General features: G+C 38.5%; 1 protein-coding gene across 3 annotated transcripts in view; it reads left to right on the top strand.

The window, feature by feature from the left end:
* LOC150079799 (teneurin-a-like) overlaps positions 1 to 23,187 on the top strand; it is a 351,321-nt gene that overhangs the window by 315,303 nt on the left and 12,831 nt on the right. For all 3 annotated transcript variants that reach the window (XM_090383375.1, XM_090383374.1, XM_090383373.1), the window contains 5 exons: positions 3,120 to 3,355; positions 5,731 to 5,888; positions 6,010 to 7,054; positions 19,863 to 20,137; positions 21,280 to 21,582. In XM_090383375.1, the coding sequence (XP_090239501.1) occupies positions 3,120 to 3,355; positions 5,731 to 5,888; positions 6,010 to 7,054; positions 19,863 to 20,137; positions 21,280 to 21,582 (2,017 nt within the window). The remainder of the gene's footprint in view (positions 1 to 3,119; positions 3,356 to 5,730; positions 5,889 to 6,009; positions 7,055 to 19,862; positions 20,138 to 21,279; positions 21,583 to 23,187) is intronic.

Here is a 23,187-nt window from a genome sequence, read left to right as displayed (position 1 = left end):
TAGCTTTTTTATACATATCGTATTTGACACGTATGAAATAAAAGAGGATAATTGGAGAATTTCTATTAGTCTGAGTTTAATGAAATTAGAATGGCCTCACAAATCGTCCTAAAAGAGCCAAATATAAAATTTAATAAAAATCCATCCACTGGAAGTCGAGTTATTACATGTGGACGGACAGACATGGTGAAGATATATGCGAATACGCGTAAAAAAATCTATAAAATTAAACGGAAGCACAAAAATAAAATAATTGCCTGTGCATGCGCGCGTGCGTACAACGGACTTTTTCTTGTGTTCATAAAAATCCATGAAAGAATGCATACACAACTTTTTAACGCCTAGCAGAAATCTCCAATTCTCAATTTGTTTTAGGATAAAAAAAAATCTGTTAAAAAGAACATTTACCACTAAATTTTTTTTTATCCACCACGGAGGGTTTTTGCCCAATTTTCTCAACCCGTCCTACTCCCCCCCATCCCCCAAAATTACTGTCCAAACAAGCGATAATAATAATCATAAAACTGCTGAGCACTAAAGTCACACCAAAATTCCGTATCCCTTTCCGATAAGCAGCGCTTCAAACTAAATGATGGAAAAGTCCATGGTGGAGTGACACAAATATACCACTAGCGAACGCCGAACAACTGATAAATCCTGTTATTTGTAACCCCAAAATATCTCCGACACGTTTAAAATACAGACCACAGAGAGCGGACAGATTGGACATCAATTCATCACCTCTTACTACCACCTTATAATTTAAATATCCCTTGCGAAGGGTGTTTCTCCTTGAAACACAGCTATTGGAGCCGAGCACACACTTACGCCAGCAAATGCTGAAAGGTTGTAATTCTAGAAGAATCGCGAACATTCCATTCTTACCCCCTACAATTATTCTGGTCACAACTATTCGCGCTTTATTTCTCCGAGTGAATCACCTGCCTCTTTGCCGATTCCACCAGGAACATTTATTAAAATGTAATATAATTAAATTGTCCTACAAGTTTGGAATTCTCTAGTTTCGGGTCATTAAATGCGTGTACCCTCGTACACGGTGCGCAATCTTAACGGTAAACAATTGGTGGCCCCGAGTACAAATTGTCATATGTAAAAAATGGCGCTACCTACTAATAAAAGCTTTTTTTTGACAATGACAATACATTACAAAGTAATAGCGAATCATCAACCAGAGCGTACACCTTGTATACATAAGGGTGAGGTTGGGGGAAGGCAGAAGGGGGTGATCGATGGGCCACTTTATCTAATGCAGGGCGGTGGAGCTAATGATACATTGCTGATAGGCTACGGCGTTTACCGAACTGGAAACTTAGAACGATGCAGCTGCCTTCGCAATATCGGAGGATTATGCGAACTAATTGTCATCTTAATGTTACTGCCCAGTTATATTTCTTCGTGTTGGAAAAGTGTGGTCGTTACAAATACAATCACCCCCATTATAACAAATAGGGACGAGTCTCCAAGTGGTTCTCTAACCTCTTGTCTCCATTAAGTTCGTGGATTTTTTTTTTTTTTCTTTGGGACAAATAAAAATCCTTTTGGTTACGTCGTAAGGCTTAATGTTCTTACAGTTTTGTCCTATTACTTTCACTCATTTAATTTAACTGGATATTTTTCGCTTATTTTAGGCGTTTTCCTTCTCTTTCTAAAGCAATAGCGCCACCAATTCGCATAAAAATGACACCAAAAGATAATTTCAATTTCGGTCTTTTTGTCTTGTTCGAAGAGTTGGCACGTTGCCAACTTGAATGATGGAATGACAAGATTCATTTGCTTAGTTTTTTTAGACTTTCATTTTGGTAAGCAGATCACAATTAACGAGTTTAATTTGAGAAATGGGATCAACACAACAAATTCGATGGAACCGAGCACGAATCTACAAATAGAAGCTCATCAAAAACGTATAATTTAATTTTTTTTTTTTTTTTTTTTTGGGCTGTTTGTATGCGTTATTGTTTTTAATTTGTAAGTGTTAAAAGGGTGGCTATTTAAAGCTTGCGTGGCGCCATCTATCGATCTTTATTATAATCTCTACTCAAACAACTGCTAAACAAATCAAATATAGGATATCTTGGGTGTAGAAATTTTTATGTGTCTGGAAAAGGCTCGTGGCGTTCATTATTAAACACATTTGTGCAGAAAAAAAGAAGAAGAAAGAGAGAGAGAGACTGCGCGACCAAAAAAGAAAATTTATCATTTGCTAAACGGAGTTTTGGTGTAGCGAAACTTGTTATCGCCATATCGATCTTCTTATGACCTTGATGAAATGCATCACGGTACTCCTGGGAGGGAGAATGATAGGAGAGTGGTTTCCCACTGCCATCTCCTTTGCGGGTTATGTGTGAATTTCGTCTGCAAGTGCCTAAATCATCAGGGGTCGGTTTGTCCGTTTAAGGAAATGAAAAACTAAAGCTAGGGTTTAGGATTTAAAAAAAACATCTCTATCAGGAATAACAGCACAAATTCAGGACATGTCTGAAAATAAATTTTAAAATTAAGAAAATACACTGCACTTTCGATTGCGCTTTTAAAACAATAATAATCTGAATATTATATTAAATAAAACCAGTGGCGCGTTATCCTATAGACAAAAAAGACATGTGCCTATGGCCCCCGATCAGAGGAGGCCCACAAAATCAATGTTTCAAAAACTCGGCTTTTTTTTTTTTTAATAAGTGATGATTTTTAACGGAAACTGAACTTTTTATCTGTCAAGGTCAATGAACTTTACTTGAAGATTTTGAAAATTATGAATGATGGAATGTTTTTTTTCAAAAATGGTTTTACCGATTTTGATAAAATTTTATATTTAGTTCTTCCCTAAATAGTTGAGTTAATTGAAAAAATAACGACTGCCTTGGAATGGAATTTGGGGGACCCATCTTTAGATGGGGTCCCCAAATTCCATTTTGCCTTGAGCCTCATGAAGGTATAACGCACCACTGAATTGAGCAAGGAACCAAAACCAAATTGAGTAAGGAACTCATTACAACAGACTGCTTTAATTACATCATTTGGATGATGTAATAAGTCTTCCGTGTAATTATTAATTAAAAGAATGATAAAAATTTAGAAATACTCCATTTTTACTAATTTAGGACATCGGACGTCACGAATCAATATCACCTGACTCTAAGTCCAACTGATGGTCATTTGTATATATCGGCTCCCGAACATCATAAAATCTTAAGGGTCCACTCTCTGGATAAAGTTGAAGATCCCGATTCGAATTTCGATGTAGTTGTTGGAAATGGAGAGAGGTGCCTTCCGAGGGACAAGGACAAATGTGGTGATGGAAGACCCGCTCTAGAAGCAAGACTCGCTTACCCTAAAGGTGAATTGAAATTATTAGAATTACTGCACTGTAATAATTCAAATTTTGCTTTGCTAAAAACTAAATTTTTTAAGGATAATTTTATAAATTAGTTTCTTTTGTTTATTTTAAGGACAAAGAAGATGTATTTATAAAAAAATAATAATGATAAAATAGACTGCACAATCGTGGTTATATCAAACAACCTGTATATCCTTTCCAGGGTAAAATGGAACAGTCTTGGAGATCACCTTACGCTGAATGAACTATACGTATATTTGTAAGGGGAGGCGACAGAGGCATCAAATTTATAGCAGCACCTTTCACGCTTGGTGGTTTACATTTACATGCGCATAATATGCGTTGGCATTATACCAACGCAGCGTCTCCTCTTCTTTGCCAATCCCCCAGCATTAGCCATAAGTCAAACATTAGGTAATTTAGCAATGCGCTTCATTTATATGAATGTTATGCAGCAGAATATGCAATAATCGTATTTTTTTCTGACAGCATTTTGTTTTTTTTTTTTAGATTCATTTCTTTTTATCTGCTAAAACCTGCGCCATTTTTTAAAATATTTTCTTCATTTATTCGCCTTTCTTCTCATTTCTTAATATATCATCTTGTTAAGTCAAAATTCTTAAACTGTTGCATACCGAGATAAAAATCATCTCAAGTTACGCAACAGATTTTCTGGCAGAAGATTCAAATATAAAGACCAACAGACGAACACAATGGCAGAAGACAGTCAAAAAAGCAGCAACAGAAATGCTCTTAAAAATTAGTTTTGGCAATTTTCCAAAAAACCTACTGTATCCATTTATAGAAATGTTAAATATGGTCCATTATTAAAAGTGGTGTTTCCACTTTTGGGAATAATTTTTACTTCTTCTAACTTAATAACTTCATGGAACATCTAGTGTGTAATAAATAGATAAGTATTAATTAGAAAAACTCAGCTAATTTTCGGTGGGTGGACCTTTTACACTTTTTTTAAGGGCATTTGGACACCAAATAGGCATTGTGATCTTTCAAAGTTTGTTTTGAAGCTAAACATTGGACTTTTGAACATTAATTTACCCTCTTCTCTGATAGTTACTTAGTTTGACCTTCCCATTACCTTGAAGTCTCTTTCTAAAAGGACACTTTCTTTCTTTCTTTCTTTTTTTTTAACAAACCTGACAAAGCTGAGTTATGTTCCATCTTTTCCGGTAAACAAGCACTGGTAGCTAGGCTCGGCCGACGAGGCGCCTGGTGTCAGTCCACGGCGCCACCTGAAAACTCAATACTATAGATTCTGCGCCGTTCAAAGGATGGAAATAAATTGAATCCTCTTCCTGCTGATTTTATTTTAATAAATTGAGCGAAACTATCGTAAGTATTCCTTCAAATGGCATCTTTTCTTCCTGCATTCATACATGAAGATGGATTCTAAAACTTACAAATTAATCCAAGCCATCGTTGCCGGGAGAAGTGGAAAGTTAAAAATGCTAATCAACCTTTGCTTTGTTCTCCCTGCTCATTGATTCTTTCTCTCTCTCTCTCAACATATCTGTAGCGCCTTTCATAGAAATTAAGAACAATTTCTATTGTGCTGGCAGGCTTTCACGTACAAAAGTGTAAAGTGCTTGTTGTTATGGACTTGAATATTTCATAACAAAAAGTGTTTAACCTTGGTTTGTCCTCTGCCTCCATTTCTTCTACTTTTGGCATTGTGCGTGTGATGGAGTGCGGCGATACATAAGGGAATGATTTTGGAATTAAATCTGTCCTTCCCTTTCTGAACTTTTTTTTCTTCCCCTTAAGTTCCCCTAAATAAAGGTCAATAACTGAAGCTTTTGTTATTGAAATCATGGTTATTATGGTATGAATGGTTTCCAATGTTTATAAAATTAACATGGGGGGGATGTCTTGTTGTTATTGGATTTTAAGGGCATCGGCAACTAAGAGCATGTTGCTCCGTGTATATTGTCTGTAAACTGCTGTTCTGAGGTCGATTTTCTGTTTGCTGGATGAAAATCTCGTGTTTCCGGGAGAAAAAATCATGCTGTCATGCTGAGGCCTCGCTGAGGCCAACTAACTCAGCCACGTTGTGGGTGTGGGGAGGACGGCAGTTCTACCAACTGTGCTACCCATAAGAGTGGGGGGGGGGGATGGCTGGTAGAAATTTTTAAAACTAGATGGCTAATGATTTAATATGTTTATGTTGTTGCTGATGCATTGTAAATAAGATTGTGGTAATTTCTTCTTATGTAGTTGGTTTTGCCAATCGAAAACCATTCTTTTACAAAAATGGTTTCTGGTAGAATTACAAAGATTTAAAAAGATTTACATCAACATGCAATTACTTACACTTTATTTATTTATTTTTTTGTGATTTCGATATTCAACTTCAGGCATGGCTGTAGCAGTTGACAACACCTTGTATTTCGCTGATGGAGCCAATATACGAATTGTCAACAATCAAGGAATAATATTCACTCTGATAGGGGACCATCATCACAAAAAACAATGGAGACCAATCCCTTGTTCTGGAACACTCAGATTGGAAGAGGTATGGTATTTTAATTTACCATTTTATTTTTATCCCTCCCATTTCTTACACAGTCGTGTGACCAAAATTAAACAAAGCTGTTTATCTCGAACATCGTGTAAATATATTTTTTTTCTGACAGGTGAAACTCCGATGGCCAACAGACCTGGCAATCAATCCCCTAGATGGATCTCTCTACTTCATTGATGATCACATGGTACTGAAGCTGACCAACGACAGACGGGTAATGGCCATTGCCGGACAGCCAGCTTATTGTAAAGTCAATAACAATTCCAATCACAAGTCCCGCATGACTGGGGAAAGTGCTCTTGGCTCTCTCATCAGTTTCACCTTTGGCCCCACAGGAGAAATGTACATTGCCGAAATCGACACAAACAACGTCAATCGAATCCGTAAGTTGACCCCGGAGGGTGAACTTTTGCATTTCGCTGGCAAAGAGAACGGCTGTTTATTCGAGGGAAACAACACATGCGCCGTTGAAGAGGAAGGGTCCCTTGCCATGGCTACCAAACTATTTTCCGTCTCCTCCCTGACTGTAACTAGTGACGGAGTTGTCCACATAGCTGATCAAGGCAGCCTCCGCATCTTGTCCGCCGTGCCTTATTTACCCCAACCCGACGATCAGCTCGAGTTCCAGATAGCCCACCCTGACAATCACGAGGTGTACGTGTTCAACAAGTACGGCCAGCACACAATGACCAAAAGCATTCTCACGGGCAAGACGGTCTACACTTTCCTCTACAACGTCAACACCAGTTTCGGCAAGTTGAATGCCGTCACAGATGCCTCGGGTAACAAGGTTGCCTACCTGAGGGACTCGGGAAACAGTCTCCACACCATCGAAACCGCCAGAGGTCAGAAGTGTCGCGTTCAAGTAACAAAGCAAGGATTACTGGAAACTATTGTCGATCCCAATAGCCTGGAAATTAAATTCGAGTACGAGGCTCTCGGACTTCTGACGAGTCGTTCGGACGCCGCTGGCAGATCGTTCTTCTACCTCTACGATGAAAATGGCCGACTAACCGACGTCGTGAAGCCTACTGGTAAAATAACATCCTTGACCTTTGACCTCAGTCCAGAAGGAGCTTCTGTGTCCTTGACGGACGAGGGTCGTGAGGCCCAGATGGTGGTTACAGTGAAAGGAACTACAATCGTAACCCAACAAGGTAAGAAGTCTATATACTAACCTCTCTACCTGTTTCCATGTATTATCTTTTTTTTCTATCCCAGATTTCCTTTCCAAACCCACACCCTCTTCTGCTCTACTCCTCACACCTCCAACCTTCATCTTCCATCATTTTTAGGCGCGTTCGCAGATGCCTAAAGAAGTGTCTGTTATCTTCATCGTGTCCATCCGTAAGTCAAATTTCATGTGGACAGATCTGTCCACCCGTTTGTAACAACTTGACTTCCAGTGAATGGATTTTCATGAAATTTTATATTTGGGTTTTTCAGAAAAATCTTTGGGGCAACTCAAAATTTCACTAAATTCGGACCAATGGTATTAGGTTTTTTTTTTTTTTTAATTTCAAATTACATGCATCTCTCTACATAAATGTATCTTTAGACACTGCTTAATAAGGAGAAAGCTGATAGTTACCAAATTTTCAGAGTATGCTCTGTTAATCCTTGGGAGAGTGTTAGGGAATCAATTCCAATTCGATATACCTCCCCCCCCCCCATAGTTGTCGTTGTTGTTTTTGGGTATTAGAAGCATTGGTGACCATATTGCTCTGTTGTGTATTATGTCCTACTTCCTCTGCCTGTGACTGGCCACCTACAACTCCGATTGGAGAAACCTTTGGAGATTCCTCCAGTCATTGACGGGATTCGAATCGAGACCACTTGAAACAAGTGCCAAGTGGCGAAACCATTATACTCTCACAAAAGACCCCCTTCCTCCCAACCACCGAAATCGATATTAGTTTGGATGTTCGAGTCTTACTCGAAAATTGGTTAACACCAGATTTTCAGATTATGTTTCATCGGTCTCTGAGGAGGTTATAGATCAATTTCTGAGTCTACAGTCCTCACTGTTTCCTCCCCCACCCACAAAACGATTAAATAAATTTGGAACAGCAGTTACGATCCTTATCATAGGTTCTGCAAATATGATGTATATATATAGATGGATGCGCATGAGTTTATAATTTTATATATATTTATTTATATTTAACTTCTTTTAACAATATTGGAAGTGTTTTGTTCTTGCTTAAGGCTTTGCATGAAGCGTTTTCGAAGTAAATCGTAGTTTAATAGCAGCTTTTCTAAATAGAAGTTCTCTTTGCGTGAAAGTTGTGCACTCTAGAAATTTTGTTGCTGTGTGGGAATTTTCACTGCTTCATTACGTAAATATATGGCATCGAGCTTTAAATCCACCTGGAGGGGAACCACCCCTGCTTTTAGATCTTTTTTTCTTCCAATTTGACAGAATAAAAACTGGATATTTTTGTCAAGCAACCCTCTCGGAAGGCTAACTAATTCAGTCATAAAGAAAAGAAAGTCCTAAAATATCTCTGCCCTCTCCAATCCAGATTGACTCAATCCGAGGTCGAAAAGGTTGTCGGAAAAATCCAGCAGCGAAAGTGTTACTTAGAATAATCCATTCAGTACGGTAAACGAAGACCTTCTTGTTGGCTTCTTTTAAAACGATTGCTCCTGGACTCCAGTCCGCTATTTATATTTGTAACTGGGTGAACTGTCTCATTGGTGTCTCCAAAAAATCTATCAAATCCAAATTTCTACTGGTATCCATAAATCTAAAATTGATATCACCTATGCCACGTTTATTGTATCAGAGAAAAGATAAATGCTTACTCCTGTTGGCACTTTCTTCCCATGTCGATGAAAACAACCAATGTTGAACCTTTTTGAACCCAACTACAATATGCCTTCGCAGGTACCACATTTGGTAGGACCGCCGTCCTCCCCACAGCGCGTGGAAAAGGCCGAGTCCCGTCCATGACGAGAGGAATCTTTATATGGGCCTTTTCATTAACGTCTCTGAGTTAGTCGGTTTCAGACGAAGGTACCATGTTTTTTTACCCGGAAACTCGGGTTTTTCATCCAGCAAAAACAGAAACTCAACTGCAGAACACATGCAATTTATAAACAATATACAGACTTTTCTTTATTAAAATTTAAAAAAATATTTTTTGTTTGTACTGCGGAACGACCACATAAGGACAGAGCAGATCACAAGGCAGAGAGAGCACAAGAACATCACCTTAGTTGAAAACTGTTATTTTTATTTACAAAAAATGGATACTTAAGTTGTAATTCTCTGTCCGCTTCCTCTCTAAATAATCCAACGATCGCAAAGTTACAGACGGCCGAATATTCTCTAAGCTCTTTCATCCATTAATGATCAATCGATGTCTCCAACGAAAAACCCTTACACTCATAAAATGCTAAACTAATTATAAATCCAGCGAATGATGAATAATAAAGTTAAGCAGTTATACAAGACCGGGGAGCAAGAGATCACTTTGAGGGATTTCTACTATTTTATTTCACTCCTTTTTTTTATGCTCGAGTCTAAATATGGACAAAACTGCTCGCTGGCAGCATAAGTCTGTTTTGGAGAACTTGTAAGACACCTCTCAGCATTCATCAGCGGATCAATCTCGCTGCTTCGTTCTACCATCTATCTCTTATATTCTTTTCGAAAGAAATACCTCTTCCCTGTCGAGTTTTTTTTTTACCATGCATCGGTAAAATTTTGCATTTCAAGTCCATCAGTGTCTATAGAGCACTATAAGCTGCTTTATCAGTCTTCACTCTTGACTTCCTGCTTTGCACTTGGCCCGTGCATTCTACATATCATCTCCGTGTCCTTTCGAAAACACCGCATCATTTTCATATAGTAAGCTTTTCGCGTAGTCACTCCCTGTTTTCAGTCCATCAACATGAGGTAATGCGTGCATCCATATACATGCTAAACGACCAAGGTACTCAATCATAAGCCGTCCGTCTGTTCGCTTTGGCACGTGCTGGTCCCTAGATTTCTCTCCCAGACAAGAAGATGCTCTCCTCAGCGATGCATCTTCTCATGTTCCCATGTCATTTCTCCCGTATTTTATTTCAGTAAATCCAAGTAAGTGCGGTCCATGGGTGTAGATGGGGGGTTCTCACTTTCCAAAGAGTATTTGTTGAATTAAATAATTAAGGACACGCGCATTCTTTTTGCCTATTAAAAGTTTTCGTTTATCTCTGAGAAACTTCAACTAATTAATCACAACTTTTCCCACCTATCTTTCGTGGGGTGGCCCACTTAGTAAGCCTAAGTCGTATAATAACTGATTATCTGTTCCTTTATTCTAAGTGAACTTTAATAACAGGATATCCTGCGCTGAACTTACAATACGTACATCGTACACCGTTCAATTTTTCACCCGAAGAGACCTGTCATTAGCATTGCGCATATATTAATTTCAAATGATAGCAGTCATCACTCACGCCATTCCCTAAGGGTTGTTTTCTGTATACACTCACCCATCACATTAACATAAGGGGTTTTCAACCTTTTATTAGCCAAGGCCAGTTACAGTTCACAGAAAGTTATATTAAAGATAAAACATTTACTTTGGTCATTAAACAAGTTCCAAGTTCTTATGAATGTAAGAATTTGAGTAGGAATCATCAATAAATCCCTTTCCACTGTACTATATATTGATTCTTATGTACACTCCATGGCTAAAATACGAGATTCAACTTTTTGTAATGTTTGATAGTCTACTGGCTTTCAATTATACCAATGTCTGGGGATTCTTTTTATATGCTTTGCCTTTCAAGAGGCCCTACAAATAATAATCCAGTGACGTTAAATCTGGAAATCTTTGGGACCACATTTTTTTAGATAATTGCAAAAAAAAAAGTCTCTTGTCATTGCCACTGTTTCCTTAGATGTGTGAAAATTCGCTCTGTCTGGTTGAAACCAATTCGTCATTGTCAAGTAACCCAATAAACGTGTATTAAATCCTGGTATAAGTTTATCAACTGTGTTCTCGAAGAAGAGAGGTCTAATCACTCGGTCATGAAGAGGCCCTCCAATTTTTAGTCCAGTTAGCACATGCGTAAAGCGCTTATTGTCTTTATTCTATCGTTTCGTTAGCCCGCATGTAATAACTCGACTCCAAATGGATGGGTTTTTACGAAACTTTATATTTGGCTCTTATAGAAAGAGTTGTCAAGCCAGCCCAATTTTATTAAAATTGGACCAAGAGAAATCCAACACTTATTATTTCTTTTTTTTTTTTTTTTTTTGCATATCACAGGCTATCCATATACCGTACATTGTAACTGAAGCACTAGATATTACGAGGTGTGGCAATCAAATTCCCGGATGGGTGCAACACAAAGAACACAAACTGAAGGAGCTCAAAAATGGTTTTATTTAAAGTAATCACCACCTGATTGAATGCACTTATTACACCGTTCTAAAAGTTTCTGAAAAGAGTCAACGAAGGCGTCCAAAGATATGATGTTCATTTCGGAGCTTGCGTTTTTCTTTATGTTCTCAACATCCTGAAATCTCTTTCCTTTGAGGAGTTTTTGCCTTGGGAAAGAGGAAGTCCGCTGGTTCTAGATCGGGAGACAGGGATGCATGGGTGATCTGTGCAATGCCATGTTTCGTCAGGTCTTCATAGTAGTGCGGAATAGGCGGGGGCATTATCGTGCAATATTAACCAGCTATCTTCCTCCCGAAATTGCGACCTAATACGCTTCAATAGTCTTTGAAGCACCACACGTAGAACGCAGCATTGACTATCTCCACTTCAGGTACAAATTCCCTGTGAACCACACCCTGTTTGTCGAAAAACATAATTAGCATCGTCTTGATCCTGGACTTCTGTAAACGAAACCTTTCTTTTGGGCCTTGGTGATGATTTTGAAGTCCGCTCCATGCTCTGGCGCTTTGTCTCTGAGTTGTACTGAACACAACACTCCAATGATAATATAGTCGAAGAAATTAGGACTGTTTGACAAATCTGGATGAAGTCTTTGTGTGGTGACACTCTTCGTTGCTTCCGCTCAACCGTGAAGTTGGGCGGGACAAATTTTGAGCAGACCTTCCTTTTCCCCGAACCTTCATGCAGAATTTGACGAATCGACTCCTTATTCATATCCAGCCACCATTCTGAGGGTCAAACGACAATCTCTCGCCAATTTCCCGAACTTTTCCAACTCTGTCCTCATATCGAGAGGTTGACGAACGCCCACTTCTTGGGTCATCGCGAACATCCTCAGTTTTTGGACTCTTTATACCATTCAAAATCTGCAACATTTCTGTTGCAGATTTTCCCAGTTTAAAGCAAAATTTGATATTCGTTCGTTGCTCCATTGCAAAATCGTGACACAGGACGTCAACGCTACTAATGAAACTGGTTGTTACTTGCAACCTGTCAGCCTACTGGACAATCTCTGTAACATCATTTGTTGGAAGAGGTTTGAACCACAACATACCACTTCCGTTTATTTTCACACTCATCGAACATGACCGCAACAGCACCAGTCCGAGAACTTTATTGTCAAACCTCGTATGTGCGTTGCCGTGCACTGATTGGAGGAATGAATGGGAAATGTGGCGGATGCGCAGAAACGAAATGTTCTCGGTTGGCACAACAAAGTCGTTGCTTTTTTTTTTTTTTTTTATCAATCACGAATTATTACTATTTGCTAAGGAGCCTAAAATGTAATGCACTGCATAGATTACCACAATGTAAATGTATTTCATGAAAAAACAAGGAGATTGTACTCCATGGTCATTTTACTCTGGACGTAACCATTCAAATGCTGCCAGTTTTCATTACTGAAGAAAACATGATCCAAAATGCTAATTCCATTAGAACCAATAAAGGTGCGATATGAGCAGCAGTAATGGAATCCTTTTTCTTTATCGAGTTCTTCAAGTTTATGCATTATAGCTCGTTGGGTACTTAATAAGACATATCCGTTTGTGATGAAAGATTTCTCAATTTAAACCACTCTGTCGAAGGATTATAAAATCGTTCCCACACTAGATCGATATTTATTACCAGGCAACCAAACAAGCAAAAAATCTTTAACGTATCTGAACATCTAGCAATAAATTAATGAGTACATTTAACTTTTCGAATTGGTGATAAGTTACAAAGGTAAAAATGATAGTAGACTGAAGCTGGTATGGCAAACTAGAAGCGAAGTGCTTCTTGGGTGTAATACAGAGAAAGGAGTCGTATCGCGGACAGCCAAGAAAAAGAAGAAACGACATCTCATGGCTCTTTGTAATGCATTGGATGAGAATGACAATGGAACAGATAGAAATGACTTTGGGTCCTTAGGGGAGGCATCAGCCGATCCCTTGGAGACGATCTTTCTGATAGGAACTGTCTCTAGAGACTTTTCCGTCAAGTCAGGCATAATAGTGCTCCGTCCCGACCAAAATCATCCTTGAAGCTTGCCAAGGAGTTGAACAATATCTGAAGTTAATGTTTTTAGTCAAAGAATTCTTCTCCGTTCAACTTAATATCCCAACTATAACTGACACGCATCGACATCAAAATGGGACAATAATGAACTTTTAAAGTAATTATTATTACTATTTTTTGTTAAGATTTTGATACTCAAACAACTCCCTACTTACCAATCGTAACCTACTATTAGTTTCGTTTGATTAAATGAACAGGAAAAAATTCTGTGTATTCAGAGCTTAAATTGAGAAAGAGATGGATTTACAGATGACAATTCGGGAGAGCAACGTTCGTGGAAATATATATCTAGAAAAGGACTGCAGCAGAAACGGAATGTGTGACTGAGAGTGGATTAAGATTATGAGAAAGGGAGCTTTAATCTGTTTGCTCTAGTTTGGATAGAATCGTCGATATTTATGGAGGTTTCAAAAGTATCTTCCCAGATATGGGAAGGGAATTCCATGGTCAGGTTGATTTGAGATCTGCACAAAGTTAACTTCTGCTCAAAGAAATATAACATGGAACAAAAAACTAGTTTGTCCTCCTCCCCCAAAAGAGGAGTAAATGTGCGTACCTTTAAACATCTAACTAACAAACAAATAAAACCAACAATCTATTTTTGGCTGCGACTGCTCACTTGTTAAAACCAATCCAGGACGCCATTTTCATGCCACCTTGTTTGGCATTTTCGTGGCAGCAGCATCAGAAGCTTGAGCTTCGTAAGAATATTTCAAACGATCTTTCAACAGTTGTGTTTTCCTTCACTAAAGTGAAGAAATCGCAGGGTACTACTTCTGATAAGTTAGGTTAGATTATGTGTATGTGTTAGATGCCAAGGCAACTAAAGCTATGCAAGTGTTAGTATATCTGTAATTGTCTGTATTTTTCTCTCGATTTGCTGGCCGAAAAACCTGCGTTTCCGGGAGAAAAAACTATGCAAACCTCGCCTGAGTCCGACTATCCCAGTCACGTTGTCAAAAAGCTCATAAATGTTTCTCGCGTCATTGATGGGATTTCCAATTCAAGTCTTTTCCATCAGGTGTGGGCAGACAATGATTATAACCACCTGCTCCCCGCGAGGGCATCTGGTAAATAAAATGGGTTCTGTAATGATGTTATTCCCTTAGATTACATAGAAGAAGATAACAACTTCCAGGAACTACCGTTGTGACACAAAAACAATCTCAGCGCCCTTACAGGTATCAGGTAGAAACCGACCGTTCCAGTTGATAATGCCCTCGTGGGTAGCACGGTTGGTAGTATCGCCGTCCCCCCTACACTGAATGCAAAAGACCTCAGTTCGAGTCCCGTCAATGATGAGAGGAATTTTTATGGGCCTTTTTCAACCACGTGGCTGAGTTAGTCGGTCTCAGGCGAGGGTAGCATGTTTTTTTGCTTCCGGAAACTCGCGTTTTTCGTCCAGCAAACAGAAAATCGACTTCAGAACAATTTACAGACAATATACACGGAGCAACATGGCCTTAGTCGCTGATGCTCCTAAAACCCTACTACAACAACGTTTTCTGTCGGTTTGCTGGACAAAAAGCTCTATTTTCTGGGAGAAAAAACCACGCTACCCTCGCCTGAGACCGACTAACTCAGCCATGTTGTGAAAAAAGGACACAAAAATTCATCGCATCGTTGATGGGATTCGAATTCAAGTCTTCTCCACCTGTATGGAGGAGGACGGTGATTGTACCAACTGTGCTACTCACGAGGGCTTTTCTTCAGAGCTCTTTAAATATTCAAGATTTAAGGATATAATAAATTTTGCTTGAATATATTTTTGTCTACTGTCTCTCATTAACAAATTAGCCTTTTTTTTTAGCTTTGAAACTATAATGTTTATCCCATTTCCTGCTTCTGGTATGAATTCGAAATGGGTTGTGTCTCTATGATTAAAAAAAAGACTTTTTAAGGATAACTGGAGACATACCATCACGACTTGGATATTGGCTGTTATTGTTTCTTTATAGTAAGAGGAGATTTATTAAGATTGTCTGTATAGGAGTTAGAGGAAATGTACGATGCTAGTAGATAAGCTTTATCTTTGAAGATGCAACACAATCATCAAGACATAAAGGAAGTGAAAGTAAGAATGGACTGGAATTGTGGCCAATAGTTTTGGCAAGGGACTAGAAAGGTAATGCCCTTTGGACAAGAATCAATAAATTAAATGTTACTATTGGAAGGTTTAAAATAACTGTCCAGCTAAGGAAAAGTGGAATATAAATCATGCAGGCCATTCCATTTGGAATGATCTGTTTGACAATATTTAATTCATTATAAATATACGGACTCTTATGTTTTTTTAACTTCTAATCTTTCAGTGTACACTATAAAAATAACTTCTAATCACCGATGCAAGCAGGTACGAATATCATTTTTTCATGACAATAAGAAATACAGTAATCTCTCTTCAATCGCAGGGGATATGTCCCTGAAGAGGGCAGCGTTTGGTAAACCGCGGTTAGCCAGACTAATGTCCATAGGACATAAGAGAAAAACAAAACTAAGGTCTATGAAAAAAAACACACAGTAAACTTCATTTTCCATTTATAAAACATAAACACAGTGATAAAAATATAAACTAGGTGATGGAACAAGATAAAGATACCACAAATGTCGATTATTCTTCTATGCATCTTCGTAACGATGAAGCACGATAATCTTCAAAGCGTTACAACACTAAGTCCAAAATACCTCCTGGAAATACGTAAATGTTGGCTAAAAACATGAAAATCTACAGAGAGAGAGAAACGTCCAGGCGCAGTACCTATTGACCACTGAATCATTGATAGAGTAGACTACAGAGTTTCCCAAACTGTGTGTCTCCACACCTTGTGCTACTATATTAGGAAAATCTCAATTTAGTTCAATGGCAACCACTCTTTACGGTATGACGCGAATATAGCATCTTTTATTTTCAAGTGTGACTCAACTAACAAAAGATTGCAAATCATTGGTATGTAGAGCGTAAATAAATCTCTTCCCACTGCACTACCCACCAAACTTTTCCTCCGTGAGATCATAGTCGGCATGATACATCGTCATCTCTCACTCGTTTGGAGAGGTCCTGGTCCTAATACTGTCTGTCACTGGAAGAATTTCAAAAGGTCTCTTCAATCGGGGCTTTAGTTAGCCAATCTCAGAATAGGGTTTCCCCGTGAATTATTCCAGTTTTTTTCAGCCTGCACAGCATGCAAATCGGTCAGGCAGCACACACTTCAATATACGAATAGGAACTACAAGTTCCGGTAAGGCTGAAAGTCATCCATCAGCGTGTTGCACCAGGTGTTTGGACTCATCCGACCAGCATGTTATTAACACCACACCATTCGCCGTCGACAATGATCAGTGGTAAAGAGAGGGCATCTCTTGGGACGTCTGCTGTGGAATCCCCATACGTCTGAGTGTGTGGTGCATCTTCATTTGAGATACTGTTTTTGCATTCTCCATATTGTATTGCGATGACAACTGTCGCACAGTGACCTGTACAACGTGCTGCATCCTTCGCTTAGCACGAACACCCACCTTGCGTAATCCTTTACAGTTCTGTCGGCGGGAGGCGGTTTCGCCAGTTCGACACCATTCTTTGTACACCTTAAACACAGTGGGACGTGAGCAACCGACAAGACATGCCATTTCCGATGTAGAAGCACCCGAGACACGAGTTCTCACAGTCATGTCCTTCTGAAACTCCTGTTCGATAATTTATACTGCGAGCTATACACCATAGTCCATTAGGGATGGGATGGACAGAATTCAGTGATCAATGAGTGTATAATATATCTGTAAATTGCGTGTTCTGTGGTTGATTTGCCAGTGTGCTGGAAGAAAAACTCGAGTTTCCGGGAGAAAAAACCACGCTATCCTCGCCCGAAACTGATTAACTCAGCCACGTTGTGACAAAGACGGTGATTCTACGAAGAGTCCAGATTTCTTCACAAAACACAAGGCTCAGAGTCTCTTGTTTAAAATCTCCTTTGTAAACTTTTAGCTTTGTTTCCAATTGTGGATTTCTCCATAAGAAAACCCTTTTAGTTGCCGATTGCTTATGATTTTGCGCCAAGGCAATTAAGGCCACGAGGGCGTCAGTATATTCTGTCTGTAAATCATCGCAATTTAATTACAATTAAAGTAAAACACACCTACTGGTTAGCTACAAACAAAGTGCACCACAATAAAAGATGAAAGGTATTCGCCGGTAGGAGGTGACATCGTTAGCATTTTTTTCCTTTTTTTTTCTCATAAACAAAGAAACGATTAATAAGATGGTACCTTCCTTCAATAGTACCTTTCTTTTCTTTTCTTTTCATTTTTGCTGTTACCGTCTTTCCATATTAGAAGAGCAACGTTGGATATGCACCGTTGAATATCTGCAAATATGGCCAGGAATTTTTTTTTTCCTTCTGTTTCTGACTGACTTGGAAGTTGCTAAACATCTCATTAGCAACACCTAACAAAAATGTATTTAATGAATGTCGTGTCAGCAAATAGCTTCGTTTCTTTGACGTGGGCAAAAATGCTAAGAAACTAGCCGAGATAATGAACTGCAAAAGAATGCTTTTCTCTTTTTATTTCAACTTCTTCTTCTTCTACTGCTGCCTCGGTCTCGAAACAGATGCGCCAATGAGGGACATTCTGAAGAAATGCGACGTGTGTAGTCACTTTTTCTTTCTTCCTTCCTTTTTTTTTTCTTTGGGGGGATGGGCGCTGTGCACACTTTCCAAATATTCTAAATGGAAGATACGCAAATAGGAAAAAAGATAATTACTGTAAGCTTCTCTAAAGAATGGTAGTATCGCAAAGACAAACAGCAATGATTTTACTGAACAGATTGTTCTTTTGTACTGGTAGAACGTCTTGTTAGCACGATCTCACACTTGTAAAACTTTGAATGCATGATGGGGACCACCTTTTTCCATTCTGTGGGTTACCTGAGCAGCTTTCTGAAAGCTGTGAGCACGGACTCGATCAGTTTGTTTGTTAAACAATTCTTCAACAGGAAACATATTTTCATTAGAGAAAAAAAAGGGGGTTTCCACTTTCACTGGCTCTTCTCCAATCATTTTTGTTTTCGTTTCACTGAAGAGACAGAATAATTAAGTTGCTGAGGATCGATAAACTCGAACTCAGTTACTGAAGTAATTTGGCAAAAGAACGGTAAGAGGGACTCGTATTCTATCGGGAAAAGTCGGTTGTGACGTCATATACTCTCAGCCTGATTGGGTGAAGGAGATAGCGAAGAACCATATATTATTTGAGAAATGTTTTGGTTTTCTGAATAACCATTCTGTTTTTTTCTTTCCTTCTGCGAAACCTCACCTATCTTGGCCTTTCTATAGAAATTGAGAAGGGGGTTGATAGCACGTGTCAGACTGCAACGTGGCATGGGCTGAACATTTTGTTCAAAAGTGACACGAAGAATATTGGGCCATTCATGTAACAAAACTCTCCTATTCCTGGAATGAGTGGGCAAAGGAATGTACTGACGAACATGCCTTTCCAGCTCGTCCCACAGGTGCTCAATGGAATTGAAATCTAGGGATTAGGCTGGCTAGTGCAGAATCTATAAATATACTCTTGTTACTCTTGTAACTGAAGACTAGACATCTGCGAGGATATATGATTGAGGTGTTTAAGACCTTGAATGGATTTGAGTAAACTCAGCACCTCAGCATGTTGATGGCATTCTTGCTCTTGCTGAGACTACACGCATGAGGTGGCATACATTCAAATTGAGGAAGGATGGTTGTAGAATAAACGTGTGGAAGTTTGCTTTCAACCAACGGGTAATTGATTATTGGAACAAACTTCCATCTGTTGCGGAGGAAGTGGGTAGTTTTAATAAAGACAAATTCTAGACAAATTCTTGAAGGGGATAGACGGGTGAGGTGGGTAGTTTTTTTTTGGCTGATACTTTGTAAGCTTGTTTTCTTGCATCATTTGCCATTACTAATACTGATGTTCAGCCACTCCTTCATACATTTGAGGCAATGGATGGTTGCATTGTCATCTTCAAAGTAGCTCCCCTTTCTTATAGAGGTAAACATGCACCATTGCTGGGTGTAATTGTTATGTCGTTCACAGTATCCTCCAGTGGAATCAGGGAACCAAAAGTATGACACAAAAACACGCCCGACATCCTTACACCTCCTCCTCTCCTCCAGTAGCCTCCTTCATACAGTGTAGCTGTCCTGTCTGCTGTAGTCCCTGCTAAACATGCACCGATTTCTTTGCCGGTAAGCTGATTTGGGCATCGGTCATGTTACAATTATTGCGCCTTTATTCATGCGAAGTTTCACAATTCGGAAAGGCAATATTAATCACGAATTGTTTAAAAATCACAACTGGTTATAAATCATGGACTCTAGTGGGGCTCTAGGGTTTATTAACCTTTCATATAGCCTAAACCTTTATGGTCCTAATAAAGTGGCATAGCAGTGTATATAATATTAACTATATTAAGAATTCAGAATAGTAGGTGAAAAGCATCTGCATTAACAGTGGATATTTTCAGGTGGAATTCCCATTGAAGCCACACTCCATCAAGATGGCGCCATAGAGATCGAAACACCTTGGAGGCAAGGAGTAGTCTGGGAACCTGCTCCTCATTACGTACTACAGGAAATGCTGCCAGTGCAGGCCGGTATGTTTCCTCTGCCCGTAAAGCAGACCACCTATCAAGGAGTCGAACCCACAACCGTTGTAGAGTGGCACTATGGTGTCAAATATAGTCGCAAAGAAAGAAGCCGAGTGGAGAGAAGTATATCAGCTGTAGAACGAGTTCTTGTGGTAAGTACAGCTCTGCCATAAATATTTAAACAAATGATGGCTCTGCGTGTGGTCAATGATTTGCTAAGGCGCTTCCCAAACTGTGATGCACACCCCATAGTACGAGGGAAGCAATTTAGGGACTAAATAATTGTTCTTAGCAACTAAATAACTATTCTTACTCTGGGGGAAAGAACAATTATTTAGTGGCGCCCACAGCGGGAGGCCAAATTATTTATGGAGATTTAAAGGGCAAAGGTTTGGAAAACGCCGATTTACTAGACTAGACTAGCCAATGATCATTTTTATTAAGAATATATTTTTTAAATATATGTGATGTATTTAACAAAATAAATTAACAAGTTATACTTATTTAAAAATTAATATTAAAAGTATGATAAATTTTAAAATGATTTTAAAATTATGATAGAGAGAGAGTTTACAAAATTAAATATGGCTGTTGGATCAATGACAAAAACGAACCGGATATGGAAATTAAAGCAAGGATGGACAGGCAGTATTTTCTTAAAATGAGACCTGCATTGTGCAATGGAAACCTTGATCTCCAACTTAGAATTCGGATGATGAGACGTTACTTTTGGTCAGTTTTTTTTTGTATGCTGCCGAGACATGGACACTGAAAACTAACACCTCGAAAAAAACTAAAAGCATTTGAAATGTGGACATACAGAAGAATGCTAAAGATACCATGGACAGAAAGAGTGTCTTGCAGAGAATCGGAAAAACTCAGGAATTGCTAAAGGATATAAAGAAAAGAGAAACGGCATATCTTGGACACCCAGATGAGGAACAACAAACATGCAGTTCCACGGCTACCATTGAGAGTAGAATGGAAGGAAGAAGAAAGCCTGGGAGAAGACGTACATCGTGGCGTGAAAACATTAAGAATTGGACAAGACTGAACACCAAACAGCTGTTCAGAGCTACCAGAAACAGAGACATTTGCCGTGGTGGTTGCCGACCTCCGTTAGGAGATGGCACACAGAGAAGAAGAAAACTATTTTAAGTAGATAAATAAATTTAAGAAAACTAACTGAGAAAAAACTGAATATAATTTATTCAATTATATTCAATTTTTATGGCAGTGACCCCTGATTGTTTTTAAGATGCATTTTGACTTACAGGTGATTATTTTCCTATAGGTGAACGATGTACAATATCTGACGATGGAGTACGATTGGGTGGCGGCTAGAGAAATTCTGTACAACAGTTCCAGACGACCATTTCTCGTAGTCCAGTACGACAGTTTCAGCAGACCCATTCAGTGGCTTCCAACAGAGACTCGCCTTCCCCTGAACGTTATGTACGATCGCCTTGGAAGATTGTCTGGTTGGCAACAGGGCCCGTTAGCAGAAATATTTAATTACGACAGGATGGGGCACCTTGCTGAGATCAAATATCCAGATAACTCCGCCCTTCGTTTCAGTTATGATGGAAAAACCGTGGTAAGTGCGACCTTGTCTGTTAATATTCCTTTGACCTTCCCTTGCTGTTTTTATTTTCACTTGAAAGAATAACGCTTATGCAAGATGGATAATTGAAAACATTAATTACTCCATAAACAAGCTGTTGGTGTAGGTAGCCACATAAAAACGCACTTCTTCCTTGGGATTCAATGAAGCGCACGAAAATCTTTAAATATTCAATTAAAATCGCGAAAGAGGGGAACACTGTGGGATTTTAGGGCATTTGAATTATAAATTGATGCATCCTTTCCATCAAAAATGCACAAACAAAAAAAAAAAGTATAATCTAATTAACGAAATTAATTTGCGCTCGGCTCCAATAGAAGTTTGCTCATTAAAGAAGGAAAATACCCAATTCAAATTTAATAATCGTGTGTGTGTATACAGGTATCGTTGAACATTGATGGCATCTGGAAATTAACTTTCTCACTAAAGTTAGGCCATAAATCCTCAAATATGGCTTTGGTAGCTGTATGGTCAGTGGTTATATAGGCGCGCTGTGAGGGCGAATTACCTTTCTGTGTCCAGTGTTGATTTATATGCAGACCAATGTTAACACATCAACACACATTGCACTAATGCACTGAGAGAAAATGAACAAGCATTAGTAATTGTTGCCAGCGACTCTTACGTCCTTTGCAGTTGTAAAGAAGATTTACGAGTTACACTCACAGTTACAAGTAAATGGATATGCTCCGCCTGGTGGATTCGTTAGAGAATTATTCGCCTGGAAGAAAGTAATACTCTATCATCGCCAGTCATGCATACAACGCAGGCACGAGTCCTCAAGATAAAGTACTAACTTTCTTTCTTCTTTGTCCTCTTCGTCCGTCCTTTCACCTTTTTTTTCTGGCCCTCTTTTTTTTTTTAAGTGATAAGTGACAATCATTTAAGTACGTTAAAGCCATCAATATACATGTCTCTTCCTACCATGTACGCCATTGTGCAAGTATTTTGTTCATGGTAGCTTAACGCAGAGTTTTGAAGTGCTTTAGGGCTGTAGAGTGCTCGGCCCACAATTTGTAAGCCATTTACTGTAGATTGGTTGTCTTGCACTCGATCTTAAAATCATTTGAACGTGTTACAAAATTTTAATAATGACAAACAACTTCAAAGTATGTTCATTTTTTTAAATTTATTACTTTAAAATATGCAGCTAAATTCTGTAGCGAATTTTAAATCTAAATACTAAAAGAAAGAATAAAATATTGTTTTTAACTTACATTTTTTTTTTCCTGTAAGTAAGATAAACTAATGTCGTTATACAACAGACGTATCCAGCAAACGATGAATGCTAATTAAGTAGAAAAAGAACGCCCTCTATAATTGTTGACCCAAGAAATGATTTTCTATTTATTAAAAATTATGTTTATTGGAAATTAATGAATTATTATATTTAAAATATGTTTATTTATTAAAAAATGTTTATTATCAATGCTAAATGTACTGTTCAAATTCAAATGACAGATTTTGTTCTAAAAGCATTAAAAAAAACTTGTAAATAATATTATTTTATTTTTTATGGTTTAGTGTCACCCATTCTGGTTTTGAATTACCAATGTATCAAAAATATCTGAAAATCGT

The sequence above is a fragment of the Mastigoproctus giganteus genome, chromosome 10 (assembly GCF_048544385.1).
Source record: "Mastigoproctus giganteus isolate SK-2022 chromosome 10, ASM4854438v1, whole genome shotgun sequence".
In the NCBI taxonomy this organism is placed as follows: Eukaryota; Metazoa; Arthropoda; class Arachnida; order Uropygi; family Thelyphonidae; genus Mastigoproctus; species Mastigoproctus giganteus.
Note: the sequence above shows the minus strand (reverse complement) of the source record. Positions and strands in the feature narration are given on the sequence as shown.